Raw genomic sequence first — 17,540 nt, 5'->3', positions numbered from 1 at the left:
CACACACACTCCGCCCTCTACAGGGAACACACACACACTCCGCCCTCTACAGGGAACACACACACACTCCGCCCTCTACAGGGAACACACACACACTCCGCCCTCTACAGGGAACACACACACACTCCGCCCTCTACAGGGAACACACACACACACACACTCCGCCCTCTACAGGGAACACACACACACACACACTCCGCCCTCTACAGGGAACACACACACACACACTCCGCCCTCTACAGGGAACACACACACACTCCGCCCTCTACAGGGAACACACACACACACTCCGCCCTCTACAGGGAACACACACACACTCCGCCCTCTAAAGGGAACACACACACACTCCGCCCTCTAAAGGGAACACACACACACACTCCGCCCTCTACAGGGAACACACACACACACTCCGCCCTCTACAGGGAACACACACACACACTCCGCCTTCTACTGGGAACACACACACACACACTCCGCCCTCTACAGGGAACACACACACACACTCCGCCCTCTACAGGGAACACACACACACACTCCGCCCTCTACTGGGAAGGGAACACACACACTCCGCCCTCTACTGGGAACACACACACACACTCCGCCCTCTACTGGGAACACACACACACACTCCGCCCTCTACTGGGAACACACACACACACACTCCGCCCTCTACTGGGAACACACACACACTCCGCCCTCTACTGGGAACACACACACACTCCGCCCTCTACAGGGAACACACACACACTCCGCCCTCTACAGGGAACACACACACACACTCCGCCCTCTACTGGGAACACACACACACACACACTCCGCCCTCTACAGGGAACACACACACACACTCCGCCCTCTACAGGGAACACACACACACACTCCGCCCTCTACTGGGAACACACACACACACTCCGCCCTCTACTGGGAACACACACACACACTCCGCCCTCTACTGGGAACACACACACACACTCCGCCCTCTACTGGGAACACACACACACACTCCGCCCTCTACAGGGAACACACACACACTCCGCCCTCTACAGGGAACACACACACACTCCGCCCTCTACAGGGAACACACACACACTCCGCCCTCTACAGGGAACACACACACTCCGCCCTCTACAGGGAACACACACACTCCGCCCTCTACAGGGAACACACACACACACTCCGCCCTCTACAGGGAACACACACACACACTCCGCCCTCTACAGGGAACACACACACACACTCCGCCCTCTACAGGGAACACACACACTCCGCCCTCTACAGGGAACACACACACACACTCCGCCCTCTACAGGGAACACACACACACTCCGCCCTCTACAGGGAACACACACACACTCCGCCCTCTACAGGGAACACACACACACTCCGCCCTCTACAGGGAACACACACACACTCCGCCCTCTACAGGGAACACACACACACACTCCGCCCTCTACAGGGAACAAAGCCTGGTTAGTGTCAGTCAGACGAGCAGCGCTGCGTTGTATGGGAAGAGGCAGAGAGCTGCATGGACGGTCTCTCTGGTGGGGCAGAGAGCTGCATGGACGGTCTCTCTGGTGGGGCAGAGAGCTGCATGGACGGTCTCTCTGGTGGGGCAGAGAGCTGCATGGACGGTCTCTCTGGTGGGGCAGAGAGCTGCATGGACGGTCTCTCTGGTGGGGCAGAGAGCTGCATGGACGGTCTCTCTGGTGGGGCAGAGAGCTGCATGGACGGTCTCTCTGGTGGGGCAGAGAGCTGCATGGACGGTCTCTCTGGTGGGGCAGAGAGCTGCATGGACGGTCTCTCTGGTGGGGCAGAGAGCTGCATGGACGGTCTCTCTGGTGGGGCAGAGAGCTGCATGGACGGTCTCTCTGGTGGGGCAGAGAGCTGCATGGACGGTCTCTCTGGTGGGGCAGAGAGCTGCATGGACGGTCTCTCTGGTGGGGCAGAGAGCTGCATGGACGGTCTCTCTGGTGGGGCAGAGAGCTGCATGGACGGTCTCTCTGGTGGGGCAGAGAGCTGCATGGACGGTCTCTCTGGTGGGGCAGAGAGCTGCATGGACGGTCTCTCTGGTGGGGCAGAGAGCTGCATGGACGGTCTCTCTGGTGGGGCAGAGAGCTGCATGGACCGTCTCTCTGGTGGGGCAGAGAGCTCTGGTCTCTCTGGTGGGGCAGAGAGCTGCATGGACGGTCTCTCTGGTGGGGCAGAGAGCTGCATGGACGGTCTCTCTGGTGGGGCAGGAGCTGCCGGTCTCTCTGGTGGGCTGCATGGACGGTCTCTCTGGTGGGGCAGAGCTGCATGGACGGTCTCTCTGGTCTGGGGGCAGAGAGCCGCATGGACCGTCTCTCTGGTGGGGGGCATGGACCGTCTCTCTGGTGGGGCAGAGAGCCGCATGGACCGTCTCTCTGGTGGGGCAGAGAGCCGCATGGACCGTCTCTCTGGTGGGGCAGAGAGCTGCATGGACCGTCTCTCTGGTGGGGCAGAGAGCTGCATGGACCGTCTCTCTGGTGGGGCAGAGAGCTGCATGGACCGTCTCTCTGGTGGGGCAGAGAGCTGAATGGACCGTCTCTCTGGTGGGGCAGAGAGCTGAATGGACCGTCTCTCTGGTGGGGCAGAGAGCTGAATGGACCGTCTCTCTGGTGGGGCAGAGAGCTGAATGGACCGTCTCTCTGGTGGGGCAGAGAGCTGCATGGACGGTCTCTCTGGTGGGGCAGAGAGCTGAATGGACCGTCTCTCTGGTGGGGCAGAGAGCTGCATGGACGGTCTCTCTGGTGGGGCAGAGAGCTGAATGGACCGTCTCTCTGGGAAAAAGCTAATGTGTGATGGTTTTTGATTTGATGTGTGCTGAAAGGCAGGGGGCTTGCGAGGAGTGTTGGTTTTAGTTTCACAGGGACCCTAATTGGCTCCATATGCTGAGGAAGACAGTAGGCCACTTTGACAGGCTAATGTATGGACGCAATGGCAGAAAGGGAGCAACTCAGTGGGCTGGGGAGAAAGGGTGAGGGGGAGCCATTGTAGGGGTGGGGGCCCATTGTAGGGGTGGGGGGCCATTGTAGGGGTGGGGAGCCATTGTAGGGGGGGTGGGGAGCCATTGTAGGGGTGGGGTGGGGAGCCATTGTAGGGGTGGGGTGGGGGCCCATTGTAGGGGTGGGGTGGGGGCCCATTGTAGGGGTGGGGTGGGGAGTCATTGTAGGGGTGGGGTGGGGAGTCATTGTAGGGGTGGGGTGGGGAGCCATTGTAGGGGTGGGGTGGGGAGCCATTGTAGGGGTGGGGGGGGAGCCATTGTAGGGGTGGGGTGGGGAGCCATTGTAGGGGTGGGGTGGGGAGCCATTGTAGGGGTGGGGTGGGGAGCCATTGTGGGGGTGGGGTGGGGAGCCATTGTGGGGGTGGGGTGGGGAGCCATTGTAGGGGTGGGGTGGGGAGCCATTGTAGGGGGGTGGGATGGGGAGCCATTGTAGGGGTGGGATGGGGAGCCATTGTAGGGGTGGGGTGGGGAGCCATTGTAGGGGGGTGGGGTGGGGAGCCATTGTGGGGGGTGGGGTGGGGAGCCATTGTGGGGGGTGGGGTGGGGAGCCATTGTGGGGGGTGGGGTGGGGAGCCATTGTGGGGGGGTGGGGTGGGGAGCCATTGTGGGGGTGTGGTGTTTTTTAATCTTTAAGGAAGGTGGAGGGCAGAGATATTGTAACTACAGCCTTTACAGGAAGATACTGTAGCCTAACTGTGTGTGTGTTGGTCCCTCCCACAAGGAGGATGTGGTGAAGCTCACAGAGGAGTGTCTGAACAGTGTGGCTAGCAGCTCTGTGCCTTCTCCACTTCGCCCCCCAGAGGACCTGAAGAGGAACATTATCAAAGCCCAGGCACAGGCTGCCCTCAAGGTACTGAACACCAGCACCACAGAGTTTAGTGGTACTGTCCTCTCGGTACTGAACACCAGCACTACAGAGTTTAGCGGTACTGTCCTCTAGGTACTGAACACCAGCACCACAGAGTTTAGTGGTACTGCCCTCTAGGTACTGAACACCAGCACCACAGAGTTTAGCGGTACTGAACACCAGCACCACAGAGTTTAGTGGTACTGCCCTCTAGGTACTGAACACCAGCACCACAGATTTTAGTGGTACTGCCCTCTAGGTACTGAACACCAGCACCACAGAGTTTTGCGATACTTCCAGGAACACTTCGAAGCAGGTTCCACAGACCAAGACTGGGTTGGGAAGACAATGGGAGAAGTGAGAAATTATTTCTTAGTTGTTCATTTTAAAACCCATTTACATGTTTCTGCCCATAAGCTTAGCTAGCCACTGTCGCCATGACATCGCCTACAAGCGTGATCAGGGATTTCTATTGGAGGAGCAGTTTCATACTGTCTGTGCTAGCACTTTGTTGATGGACACTCATAAATCATCTTGGTGCAACATAGAAATTGTACAGGGATGCTTTGGTGTCTTACGTGTAGACGAGGAAGTATTGTATAAGTACTGTAAACTTTTGGATAACCAGGAAGTTGGGTACAGTGGGAAGTTTCTTTTTGAAATAACCACAACCTTACACATTGATTGTATTATACCTCCACTGATGTTGTGTATGTTATAGAGCTCCCTGGAGGAGCACGTTGTGATGGGGGACAAGAACACCAATGTACAGGAAGCTGCAGCCAGGTGAGTGAGGACACCGTGAAGAGTCACTACGTTGTGTTCCTAGTCTCTAACATTCAAAGCATTGTGAAGAGTCACTACGTTGTGTTCCTAGTCTCTAACATTCAAAGCATTGTGAAGAGTCACATTGTGAAGAGTCACGTTGTGTTCCTAGTCTCTAACATTCAAAGCATTGTGAAGAGTCACTACGGTTGTGTTCCTAGTCTCTAACATTCAAAGCATTGTGAAGAGTCACTACGTTGTGTTCCGAGTCTCTACCATTCAAAGCATTGTGAAGAGTCACTACGTTGTGTTCCTAGTCTCTAACATTCAAAGCATTGTGAAGAGTCACTACGGTTGTGTTCCTAGTCTCTACCATTCAAAGCATTGTGAAGAGTCACTACGTTGTGTTCCTAGTCTCTAACATTCAAAGCATTGTGAAGAGTCACTACGGTTGTGTTCCTAGTCTCTACCATTAAAAGCATTGTGAAGAGTCACTACGGTTGTGTTCCTAGTCTCTACCATTAAAAGCATTGTGAAGAGTCACTACGTTGTGTTCCGAGTCTGTACCATTCAAAGCATTGTGAAGAGTCACTACGTTGTGTTCCGAGTCTGTACCATTCAAAGCATTGTGAAGAGTCACTATGTTGTGTCCCTAGTCTCTACCATTCAAAGCATTGTGAAGAGTCACTACGTTGTGTTCCGAGTCTCTACCATTCAAAGCATTGTGAAGAGTCACTACGTTGTGTTCCGAGTCTGTACCATTCAAAGCATTGTGAAGAGTCACTACGTTGTGTTCCGAGTCTCTACCATTCAAAGCATTGTGAAGAGTCACTACGGTTGTGTTCCGAGTCTCTACCATTCAAAGCATTGTGAAGAGTCACTACGTTGTGTTCCGAGTCTCTACCATTCAAAGCATTGTGAAGAGTCACTACGTTGTGTTCCGAGTCTCTACCATTCAAAGCATTGTGAAGAGTCACTACGTTGTGTTCCTAGTCTCTACCATTCAAAGCATTGTGAAGAGTCACTACGTTGTGTTCCTAGTCTCTACCATTCAAAGCATTGTGAAGAGTCACTACGTTGTGTTCCTAGTCTCTACCATTCAAAGCATTGTGAAGAGTCACTACGGTTGTGTTCCTAGTCTCTACCATTCAAAGCATTGGATGATCACGCTTCATTGTACAGTATTTGATGACAAAGGAAACCTCAATCTTGGAATGTCACCAAGCCTCCCCTGTCTCCATCTCCCTGGAGTCACCCCAACACTCCACAGTCAGCCTAAGCCAATCACAGCCTTCCTCCAAAGCTCATTAACAGCTAGAATATTTATGAGGGTTTTGGCATAATTCTGTTATGACATCAACGGCTCATTCCCAGGGGCTGCCCACTTTTCTGTGGGCAGGACTCTTGGGGTTGATTGACAGGAGGGATTCTTGCAGCAGCTGTAGTGAAGTTAAGACAAAAGCCAAAATGTGTTAAGGTGATAATTCCTCTGAAAGAAAATCACCCCTTTTTTGTTGTTGTTGTAAAACAAACCTAAACACCACCACTGCATCCCTGCACACACAAAAAAACAGCAGTTCGTGGTGCTTTGTTTTGCCCTTCTCCAGTGACCTCTTATGTTGAGCTTCAAACAAAGTGAATATGTTAGCTACATGAAGTAAGAGAGAGTTCAGTGTAGCCAAACATTCTAGGGTCCCACTCCCCTGGGAAACACTGCCCAACACTTTGGTTCCTACCCTGTCACAATAATACCTACATAGAGATCGTATTAGTATTCTAATGAATAGTAATAGGAATGCCTCCCTGGCTTTTTCATCTGTGGTCATTGTTATATTTCCATGATTCCAGCAGTTGATCTAAATCGGAAGTCAAATCCAAATTGCAATATTTGGTTAAAAATAAGGCCTCTATTTTTCTATGTCCCAGTGTGGAAATTATATATTGTAAAATGAGATGGACTTTTGGTTTAAGCTTGATTTGTTTTATACTGTTCAATCAGAATGGAGAAAGCTCCATTGAAATAACTTGTAGAATCTATGTGTTTACCACCCTGGGTCATACACAACTCATAAAGCACATTTACAACTTTTATTATTCAAAAACATGAAATACCGTCATACTGTCAAAAATCACCTCATGAGGAGGAGATATTTTAGCCATATCGCCCAGCCCTATGTGAGACTAAGAGTGGGGAACACCCAGGTTAGAGGGGGCCACCTGTCCAGCAGTCAGGACTACAGCTCCATCTGACACTCATTTAAGGATATATAGATTCTAGTCAGCATTGTTAGCAAGTGTTCTTTAGTCTACTAGGCTATAGGTTGCAGCACTCAAGACCAAGACAGTGTTTTTACACAGCTCTCTGCTGCCATCTTGTGGATTATGGGAATCATAGCTCTCTGATACCATCTGATTGAGCATGGGAATCACACTCCTACTAATGTGACATGACTCAATTCTGCCTGGATACATGTCTTTGCATATTAAGCACTTGTGAGGATTGTGTCCATTGATAATGTGTATGTTAGCCTTGCTATTGTTCAGTACTTCCTCATCAGACCCCATAGGAATGAATTGAACAAACTCCCTCACGACGCCAGGACAGCGGAGTCAATCACCACCTTCCGGAGACACCTGAAACCCCACCTCTTTAAGGAATACCTAGGATAGGATAAAGTAATCCATCTCACCCCCCCCCCCTTAAAAGATTTAGATGCACTATTGTAAAGTGGCTGTTCCACTGGATGTCATAAGGTGAATGCACCAATTTGTAAGTCGCTCTGGATAAGAGCGTCTGCTAAATGACTTAAATGTAATGTAAATGTTAAACTCTCGTCCTTCTGTCTTGTCCCTCTTTCCTCATCAGTGTTGAGATGTTGGCTGTGGATCTCATTCAATCAGCACCTATGATGCCCCTTGAAATACTTAACGGAGGGCAACCAACAAAGGTAATCAATGAATCTGTGTTTTGCTTTTCCGGTTACTCTCGTGCATTAGAATGGAAACTACATCTGAATGCACAGAGAATTGTATGCCTTTTTTTGTGGGAATGTGATAGCTGTTTGTAACGTAGCCATTGGCTTGTCACTATGCAGGCCGAACCTGAGGAGCTGAAGATGCCCACCCCTCCGTCACTGCGGGCCCCGCTGAGCAGTAACCTGATAGACTTCTCAGAACCAACCCCAGTAGTAAGTCTATAGACCCCGTCTGCTGCCTCACGTTTCAGCTGCTGTTATCTGTTGCCTTGACTAGATCAAACTTACCAAAAATAAGTACGATTCGCTTTCAAGTTTAAACCCAATAGGCCTACTGTACGTTGACAGGTCACCTATTTACTTTGGCCTCATTGTGGTGTTTGAGTGTAACTCTTCAACATTCTTCTCTTGTAGTTACCGCCATCATCAGTGCAATCCAAGCCCATGATATCACCCCGCTGGATCATCCCTGCTGCTGCAGTGAGTACTGATGGACTTTCACTGTCCTTCAGGCTTTAATGCTCCTGTCTGTCTTTAGCCTGTCTGGCCTGTGTTTAAGTATGTCTGTCTTTAGCCTGTCTGGCCTGTGTTTAAGTATGTCTGTCTTTAGCCTGTCTGTCTGGCCTGTGTTTAAGTATGTCTGTCTTTAGCCTGTCTGGCCTGTGTTTAAGTATGTCTGTCTTTAGCCTGTCTGCCTGGCCTGTGTTTAAGTATGTCTGTCTTTAGCCTGTCTGCCTGGCCTGTGTTTAAGTATGTCTGTCTTTAGCCTGTCTGCCTGGCCTGTGTTTAAGTATGTCTGTCTTTAGCCTGTCTGCCTGGCCTGTGTTTAAGTATGTCTGTCTTTAGCCTGTCTGTCTGGCCTGTGTTTAAGTATGTCTGTCTTTAGCCTGTCTGTCTGGCCTGTGTTTAAGTATGTCTGTCTTTAGCCTGTCTGTCTGGCCTGTGTTTAAGTATGTCTGTCTTTAGCCTGTCTGTCTGGCCTGTGTTTAAGTATGTCTGTCTTTAGCCTGCCTGTCTGGCCTGTGTTTAAGTATGTCTGTCTTTAGCCTGTCTGTCTTTAGCCTGCCTGTCTGGCCTGTGTTTAAGTATGTCTGTCTTTAGCCTGCCTGTCTGGCCTGTGTTTAATTTCTGTCTTTAGCCTGTCTGTCTTTAGCCTGTCTGCCTGGCCTGTGTTTAAGTATGTCTGTCTTTAGCCTGTCTGTCTGGCCTGTGTTTAAGTATGTCTGTCTTTAGCCTGTCTGCATGGCCTGTGTTTAAGTATGTCTGTCTTTAGCCTGCCTGCCTGGCCTGTGTTTAAGTATGTCTGTCTTTAGCCTGCCTGTCTGGCCTGTGTTTAAGTATGTCTGTCTTTGGCCTGTCTGTCTGGCCTGTGTTTAAGTATGTCTGTCTTTAGCCTGCCTGTCTGGCCTGTGTTTAAGTATGTCTGTCTTTAGCCTGTCTGCCTGGCCTGTGTTTAAGTATGTCTGTATTTAGTCTGTCTGTACGTCAGTCTACCATCCCCTACTGTAGCTGCCTCAGAGACTGACAGCCAGTCCACTTTCCTTCTCCCATTCTAACACAGCCACTCACTGCCATCTTTACTAACGGCCTCTTTGACCTTGACCCCTCTGCAAAGACCGCCGCCCCTCTCCAACCTGAATGGGGGGCTCTCACCCCAGCCCTGCACCCCCATCTCTTCTCTCAAATGCACAATGTGATTGACACCAGGTAACTCCGTCGTGGCACGTCGTCATCGTCGTCATCTCTACCTTGTCCTAATGTTCTTTAGGTCATCTCATCTGGACATTGTGCTCATCGTTGCTATGTGTTTTTGGTGCCATGCCTTATGCTGTGTTGTAAAGAGTAGACAATATAATTATCCGTCCTTTTTAATAATTGAAGCCTGTAGTGATTAACATCCCCATTTACTAATTATGGTCCTGGTGAGCTTCTTGAAATAGCTTGGTGAAAGCTGGAGCTAAATGTTTAATTTCCCACTACATCTCTACAGAAGTTTTAAAGTTTGGATGTACTGCTGAATAAAGTCTGTTCATTAAGATGAATGTTGTGACCACTACAAGTTAGTAGTGATCACATCAGGTAAATGGAAAGATGAATGGTGCAGGCAGGTCTCCTGGAACAATATGCATAGATTGATGGATGTGAACCGTCTTGTGCAGTTTCTCATTACGTTGTGACGTTCCCATGCATCACATTATACTGGCTAGCAATACACTATTCCTATTCTACTAGAATATTACTATGATACATTACTTTATGTTGTGCAAACTGAAAAGTAGGTGTTCTGGGCTTTTTATTTAGTTGTTCTCTTCTCACCAGCATTCTGGCCCAGCCACCCAAAGAGCACGGCACCAAGCACAAAGGTCTGTTAACCACTGAGCTCTGAGTGGGAACCAGTGAGGGAGCTTCTACCCTCCTCACAACGAATACTTCCTACTCCTGGTGTTTCTAAACTAGGGGACTACTTCCTACCCTGAGCACATTCATCTCCTACTGCGTTCCCAAACCTGGGGGAAGTTCCTGCCCTAGTGACAACCAGTATCTCCTACTGCGTTCCCAAACCTGGGGGAAGTTCCTGCCCTAGTGACAACCAGTATCTCCTACTGCGTTCCCAAACAATTCCCAAATCAGCAGCAATCAAGAGATTGGATCATTGGAATTCCTCGTCTCACTATATTCTAGTTTGGAGCAGTGTTTTTATTTTAGTACCACCGTTGGTTCACCGCTTCTTGTCATAAGCATTCCTACAAAGTGCACAGACTCCCTTTTAGAAATCTTTAAAGCAGGAAGGGACTGCAATAAGTGCTAAGGAAGAGGACATCTGTTCCTCAAGCCACTGAATTACATTGGAGCACCTGTACCTGGACTCTGAGAAGATATGAAACACTGGAGCACCTGGACCTGAACTCTGAGAAGATATGAAACACTGGAGCACCTGGACCTGAACTCTGAGAAGATATGAAACACTGGAGCACTGGATGTGGACTGAGAAGATATGAAACACTGGAGCACTGGACCTGGACTCTGAGAAGATATGAAACACTGGAGCACCTGGACCTGAACTCTGAGAAGATATGAAACACTGGAGCACCTGGACCTGGACTCTGAGAAGATATGAAACACTGGAGCACTGGATGTGGACTCTGAGAAGATATGAAACACTGGAGCACTGGATGTGGACTCTGAGAAGATATGAAACAATGACTTTCTACTGATGTTTTTTTGTCCTGTTTTTTAAATATATTTTTAATTTAGTCATACAGAGTGAATCCATCAAGTACCAGTGTTCAGTTACATTACATTACATTACATTACGTTGTCCTTCTGTAGCTCAGTTGGTAGAGCATGGCGCTTGTAACGCCAGGGTAGTGGGTTCGATCCCCGGGACCACCCATACGTAGAATAATGCACACATGACTGTAAGTCGCTTTGGATAAAAGCGTCTGCTAAATGGCATATATTATATATTATTACATTTAAGTCATTTAGCAGACGCTCTTGTTAGGACCTGGTGCTCACTAGACGTTTCTGAATCTCAGTTATCAGAGACAACAGCAATACGTAGAATGCAGGCATGAATTTAGCCACATCTAAAATGTTATTCCTATTTTGTATCCATATAAAAACGCTGTAGCTAAAACCTGCCTTAAGCTAGCAGATTGTTAAATTATGATCGCATAACTTTACACAGTAAGGACATACTATCACTACTATTACCAATACTATCACTACTGTTACTAATCCTACCACTACTATTACTAATACTAATACTACCACTATTACTACTGTATCTAGGCCTATACTGTACTTTAGTTTTTCATCTTACTGAGTCCTCTGCTTACGACTGGAGTGTCTGTGTGATGGTAATATCTAATCATGTAGTCTTACCACTGTTTCTGGCTGTGGTCATCAATGACAGGTGACATGACTCATAGGCTGACAGAGGAAATAGGCCTATCACAAACTTTCTCCATTGGTTTTTTTTCCACACTAAGCCAATCATATACAGGATCTCTGGTGGTAGGAAGTTGTCAGTCAACTCTATTATTCACTAACGTAAGATGTAATTAAATGTATTTTAGATATCAGATGGGCGGTAGATCAGAAGTAGGTATTTGCGAGACGATGTGCAGTAGAGTTAAAAGCAGAATACCTTTTCAAATACAGTTAATTTGAACAAGTGATCTGTGAGCAACACCCATCTCAACGGAAAGACTTAAAACACATCACGTTTAGTTTTTTTTACTTAAAATAGCCACTCTGAGAAGATGTGAAGTGTTCTCTCTCTGTGTCATGAATATAAACTCAGCAAAAAAAGAAACGTCCTCTCGCTGTCAGCTGCATTTATTGTCAGAAAATGTAACATGTGTAAATATTTGTATGAACATAAGATTCAACAACTGAGACAAACTGAACAAGTTCCACAGACATGTGACTAACAGAAATTGAATAATGTGTCCCTGAACAAAGGGGGGGTCAAAATCAAAAAGTAACAGTCAGTATCTGGTGTGGCCACCAGCTGCATTAAGTACTGCAGTGCATCTCCTCATGGACTGCACCAGATTTGCCAGTTCTTGCTGTGAGATGTTACCCCACTCTTCCACCAAGGCACCTGCAAGTTTCCAGACATTTCTGGGAGGAATGGCCCTCACCCTCTGATTCAACAGGTTCCAGACGTGCTCAATGGGATTGAGATCCAGGCTCTTCGCTGGCCATGGCAGAACACTGACATTCCTGTTTTGCAGGAAATCACGCACAGAACGAGCAGTATGGCTGGTGGCATTGTCATGCTGGAGGGTCATGTCAGGCTGAGCCTGCAGGAAGGGTACCACATGAGGGAGGAGGATGTCTTCTCTGTAACGCACAGAATTGAGATTGCCAGAAATGACAACAAGCTCAGTCCGATGATGCTGTGACCCACTGCCCCAGACCATGACGGACCCTCCACTTCCAAATCGATCCCGCTCCAGAGTACAGGCCTTGGTGTAGCGCTCATTTCTTTGATGATAAACGCGAATCCAACCATCACCCCTGGTGAGACAAAACCGCAACTCATCAGAGAAGAGCACTTTTTGCCAGTCCTGTCGGGTCCAGCGACGGTGGGTTTGTGCCCTTTGGCAATGTTGTTTCCAGTGATGTCTGGTGAGGACCTGCCTTACGACAGGCCTACCAGCCTCGCTCAGCCTATTGCGGACAATCTGAGCACTGATGGAGGGATTGTGCGTTCCTGGTGTAACTCGGGCAGTTGTTGCCATGATGTACCTGTCCCACAGGTGTGATGTTCGGATGTACCGATCCTGTGCAGGTGTGGTCTGCCACTGTGAGGATGATCAGCTGTCCATCCTGTCTCCCTGTAGCGCTGTCTTAGGCATCTCAGTCAGGACATTGGAATTTTTTGTCCTGGCCACATCTGCAGTCCTCATGCCTCGCAGCATGCCTAAGGTACATTCACACAGATGAGCAGGGACCCTGGGCATCTTTCTTTTGGTGTTTTTCAGAGTCAGTAGAAAGGCCTCTTTAGTGTCCTTAAGTTTTCATAACTGTGACCTTAATTGTCTACCGTCTGTAAGCTATTAGTGCCTTAACGACCGTTCCACAGGTGCATGTTCATTAATTGTTTATGGTTCATTAACAAGCATGGGAAACAGTGTTTAAACCCTTTACAATGAAGATCTTTGAAGTTATTTGGATTTTTACGAATTATCTTTGAAAGACAGAGTCCTGAAAAGAGGGATGTTTCTTTTTTTCCTGAGTTTATAAACTAATTTGCCTGGCAAGAACATTCTTTGTCATATTATTGAATTGCATCTGCATCAGAGATTGTAGAGATGGTGATTGACCAAAATGAGTGGTCTTTTTTAAAGCTCTGAGAGGAAACTTTTCTCAGTTTAAACATACCACTTTTTTTCTCTGCTGTTAGAAATTGTGCTTCACCATGTAAGTGCACTTGTGCTGTAGCTCTCGTACCTTAATTTATTCCTCTTTTTGTAAGAGCATCCTTGTTATTCGCACTGTATTTAAGTGTATTGTAGATGTTAAAAAAAACTGCTCTAGATAGTCACCATACCAATTTTGTATCTTGTATGTACATTGAACATCATTACTTTTTAAAGGATATGTAGGCTAGTATGCCAGTAGTAATTTTGTACAATGTAGTAAATTCTGTAAGTGAATTTTTCCATTTAAGATCTCTGGTCTTTGAGAAAATGTTTATCTTCCTGTACATGCAGTATTACCATGAATTATATGTCCATCGGCATCGATTCATTGATTTCCTATAGAGCCTTTCCAGAAGAATCACCTCTTCCACCACCAATGTGTAGCACCCACTTGGGGGGGGGGGGGTGCATGGTCAGCAACCATTTCTGCCAGAACGCTCACCACACATCAGCTATCGGGTGGAGAGATTAATCTATGACAATGAGGAATTGAAGCGGTTTGTTGGGGCTGCGGGAGCTGTAAATTCTGCGTTTATATATTCTAACGCTAGATGGCAACATTAGGTGAGGTTGGACCGAACTACTTTATCGTCAAGCTTGCGCAACCTGTCTGGTTTAACCCCTTAAATCCAATCCCATAGGTCAAACGTATTATCTTTAAAAAAATATATATATATATGTTGAAGCCTATGAACTTTGACATCACATTGTGTAGTAGGCTAGGATGGAAGTCATATTTATTAAGTCAACAATGACACCAGGATGATACTGATCACTTTTCCCAGAAGGAAGTGTTCATTTTGAATGTAACAGGCACCAGTTGGTCACAAATTTTTCCATGTACAGTACTGAATGTAATGTAGTCCCTGCAGTAAAGTCGGCCTCTGCCTATTGCTCCGTTCAAAACCACTGGGAACTCGAACAATGCGAGGTCAAATCATGACGTCAGTGATCTTCAGGTCGGAAAGTCGGAGCTCTAGAAAGAGGCCCGAGTTCGCAAGATCAAATCGATATTTTTCCCCAGACGTGTTTTGAACACACTGAAGTAGGAAGTCGAGATTTCCCAGTTGCTTTGAACGTGGCATTACCCCCAGAATAGTTTACCAACATCGGGGATAATCGACTAGATACAGCTGCGTACCGATTTCAGGGGGCCGGAACATATTTTAAAATAATTGATAGACTGCAAATTGACCCCAATAAGCCCAAACATATACATTAGCCTAAAACCTAATAATTTTAAACCTTGCTGACATTTGTATGCTTAGTTTTGGAATTGTTAGTTAGATTACTTGTTGGTTATCACTGCATTGTCGGAACTAGAAGCACAAGCATTTCGCTACACTCGCATTAACATCTGCTAACCATGTGTATGTGACAAATAAAATTTGATTTGATTTGAATACTTTGGAACATATTTCCCAAATTAAAATGAATTTGAGCTGATTTGCTGGTGTTTTATGTCCCCCCAAAATAAAATAATATATAGTTGTTTTGCTCAGAACGTGGGGCGTAAAATCAAATCACCTGAGTTGTGTTGGGGAACCCTGGTTTACATTCTGGTTAATGGTCCCTTAGCTCTCTCACGCACTCTCTGTTGGTGTCAGTCAAGAGAACGCACGCTCGAGACCCAGCAGTACACTGGTGGCTCTACTCTGGCTCAGTATGTTTCGCTTGCGCATGGTTGGTTGGAGTTGCCAAGAATGTCCTCGTAGTGTACGCAAGGTTTTTGGACTCTAATGGAATTGTCAAGACTCTATGTTGGTTGCATATTTATTTAAATGATAGCGAATCTATTTCGTAAAGAAAGCTGGCGGGATAGGTTACTCCGAAAGCAAAACTCCCGACGACCCGAACCAAGTGTACCTCTTCCGAGTTTTTGCGCAAGGTGATAGTGACAGTGACGACAGTTGAGCTGCCTTCATAGTTGGCTGAGAGGAACGAGTCGAATGCTTATGGATTACAACTCTGTGATTCTATGACAGGGCCGTCTCTTAGTGGATACATTAGGGAGGAGAATTGTGACGCTTTTATAGTCTGTTTCATCTTAACGCTTCTCCAACTTCTTGCAATTGGATAGTCGTTTTTAAAGAAGACCATGGCATCGGATACCACACCAGTGTTTTCGAAACAGGTGCTCCTGTGGCTGGTTGTAGGTAAGTTTTGGAGAGACGCGCAGCGCACCGCTATCCCTGATGCCTGATTCATTAAGGAATGATGACCATAACATTATTCGATAGAAACTAGAAAGATAATAAAGTATTGACATTTAAAATAATGACCATCCCTTTCATCATGTCAAAGCATTGATTCATTAGTAATATAAATATGATTATATCATGTTAATATTTTTAGAGGTTCATATATTCAATCATTTTAGAAAACCATGAAAAATAATATTCATCGTAACTAATAAACGTGCTTGTCTGAGCCGGAGGGTTGACTTGTGTGTATATATGGAAAGTCGTCGTCATGAATCCCAATTATGACATATCCTAAGGGCATTTTCAAATCATTTCGTGAAAGGAGGACGCTCCAGACATGGAAGGTCTTAGTGGCTTTTAAAAATGTCATGTCAATATGACATTAAGACTTTCCAGCAAGTTGGAGGTGCTCAAAACGGACCCATCCACACAAGTTAATTGTCGGTTTTAATGAATCATGCGAAGCTCCCTCCTGCTGAGAAATGTATTTTACACTTCTCTTAACCAGTCTGCTGTGCTAAGGTCTGATGAGGGGTGTTGCTGTCTGTGCACACGCTTCACTTTGCTCCATAGTTTTCCGCTCCCCATCAGCACGATCCACGTGGAGCCTCTCTATATTTCCTGTACACACACCGACTCACAGGACCAAGACATGGCTCTACATAACTATTTCTGTCTAAGAATAGGCTAGCGTTCACTTTGCCTATTAAAAAGCTAGGTTTTTGGCGCTGTCTGGCCTACTGTTAAAACAGATGGAATATTTTGACCTACCTAACTGAGGTGATAATCATTTTCAAATGATAGTTCACATCATTCAATATTATATGATTAATATGATTTGTTTCCCGGATAAACCCGGCAATTGTGGATGCTTCGCATAGTACTGTAATGGTCTGTGGTGTTTAACTGTGAGAGTCTGAGTCATAACTGCAGAAGGCCACTGTGTGTTAGGACCCATATGATACAGCAGTTCTGACTTTTAAATGAGGGAACTCTTATTCATTTTTTATTTTTTATCTCAAAACTGAGTATAGAAATGGGAGCTTGTCATGCTAAAACATTCCTCCATTTTGTTTTGTTCATAACAGAATCTCAATCAATACACAACCCTTTGTGCAAAATGCGGTCCACACTACTGTACACTAAGCCCTGGCTAAAAATAACAAGAAAATAATATTTAAAACAAGCTCAAAGACCATTTACATAGCTTGTCTCAGTCTCTCTATTTCACTGTTGTCTAATTAAGCTTATTTTTTTAAATGGCTTAAATGAGGGTGTAATTCCACTCTCTTACAAAATACAATACATTTAGCAGTATGTTTTATAGTTATCCCTGCTGGTTGATCCAGTGAGGCATGCTTAGCTGCAGTGTTCTGATCCAGTGAGGCATGCTTAGCTGCAGTGTTCTGATCCAGCGAGGCATGCTTAGCTGCAGTGTTCTGATCCAGTGAGGAATGCTTAGCTGCAGTGTTCTGATCCAGTGAGGAATGCTTAGCTGCAGTGTTGTTCTGATCCAGTGAGGAATGCTTAGCTGCAGTGTTGTTCTGATCCAGTGAGGCATGCTTAGCTGCAGTGTTGTTCTGATCCAGTGAGGCATGCTTAGCTGCAGTGTTGTTCTGATCCAGTGAGGCATGCTTAGCTGCAGTGTTGTTCTGATCCAGTGAGGCATGCTTAGCTGCAGTGTTGTTCTGATCCAGTGAGGCATGCTTAGCTGCAGTGTTGTTCTGATCTAGTGAGGCATGCTTAGCTGCAGTGTTGTTCTGATTCAGTGAGGCATGCTTAGCTGCAGTG

General features: G+C 46.7%; 2 protein-coding genes across 6 annotated transcripts in view; both read left to right on the top strand.

Annotated features, from left to right (window-relative positions):
• LOC124048399 (band 4.1-like protein 5) overlaps positions 1-17,540 on the top strand; it is a 110,679-nt gene that overhangs the window by 43,150 nt on the left and 49,989 nt on the right. For 2 of the 5 annotated variants that reach the window (XM_046369168.1, XM_046369159.1), the window contains exons 19-25: positions 3,741-3,869; positions 4,588-4,652; positions 7,498-7,579; positions 7,727-7,819; positions 8,021-8,086; positions 9,168-9,313; positions 9,926-12,090. In XM_046369168.1, coding sequence (XP_046225124.1) covers positions 3,741-3,869; positions 4,588-4,652; positions 7,498-7,579; positions 7,727-7,819; positions 8,021-8,086; positions 9,168-9,313; positions 9,926-9,992 — 648 coding nt within the window. In that variant the 3' untranslated portion in view covers positions 9,993-12,090. Of the gene's footprint in view, positions 1-3,740; positions 3,870-4,587; positions 4,653-7,497; positions 7,580-7,726; positions 7,820-8,020; positions 8,087-9,167; positions 9,314-9,925; positions 12,091-17,540 lie in introns of those variants that run through there. The other 3 variants (XM_046369175.1, XM_046369185.1, XM_046369193.1) reach the window with 3 other exon arrangements.
• ramp1 (receptor activity modifying protein 1) overlaps positions 13,229-17,540 on the top strand; it is a 90,732-nt gene continuing 86,420 nt past the window's right edge. The window contains exon 1 of the mRNA XM_046369205.1: positions 13,229-15,701. Coding sequence (XP_046225161.1) covers positions 15,644-15,701 — 58 coding nt within the window. The 5' untranslated portion in view covers positions 13,229-15,643. The remainder of the gene's footprint in view (positions 15,702-17,540) is intronic.

Source organism: Oncorhynchus gorbuscha, linkage group LG01 (assembly GCF_021184085.1).
Source record: "Oncorhynchus gorbuscha isolate QuinsamMale2020 ecotype Even-year linkage group LG01, OgorEven_v1.0, whole genome shotgun sequence".
NCBI classification, from domain to species: domain Eukaryota; kingdom Metazoa; phylum Chordata; class Actinopteri; order Salmoniformes; family Salmonidae; genus Oncorhynchus; species Oncorhynchus gorbuscha.
Note: the sequence above shows the minus strand (reverse complement) of the source record. Positions and strands in the feature narration are given on the sequence as shown.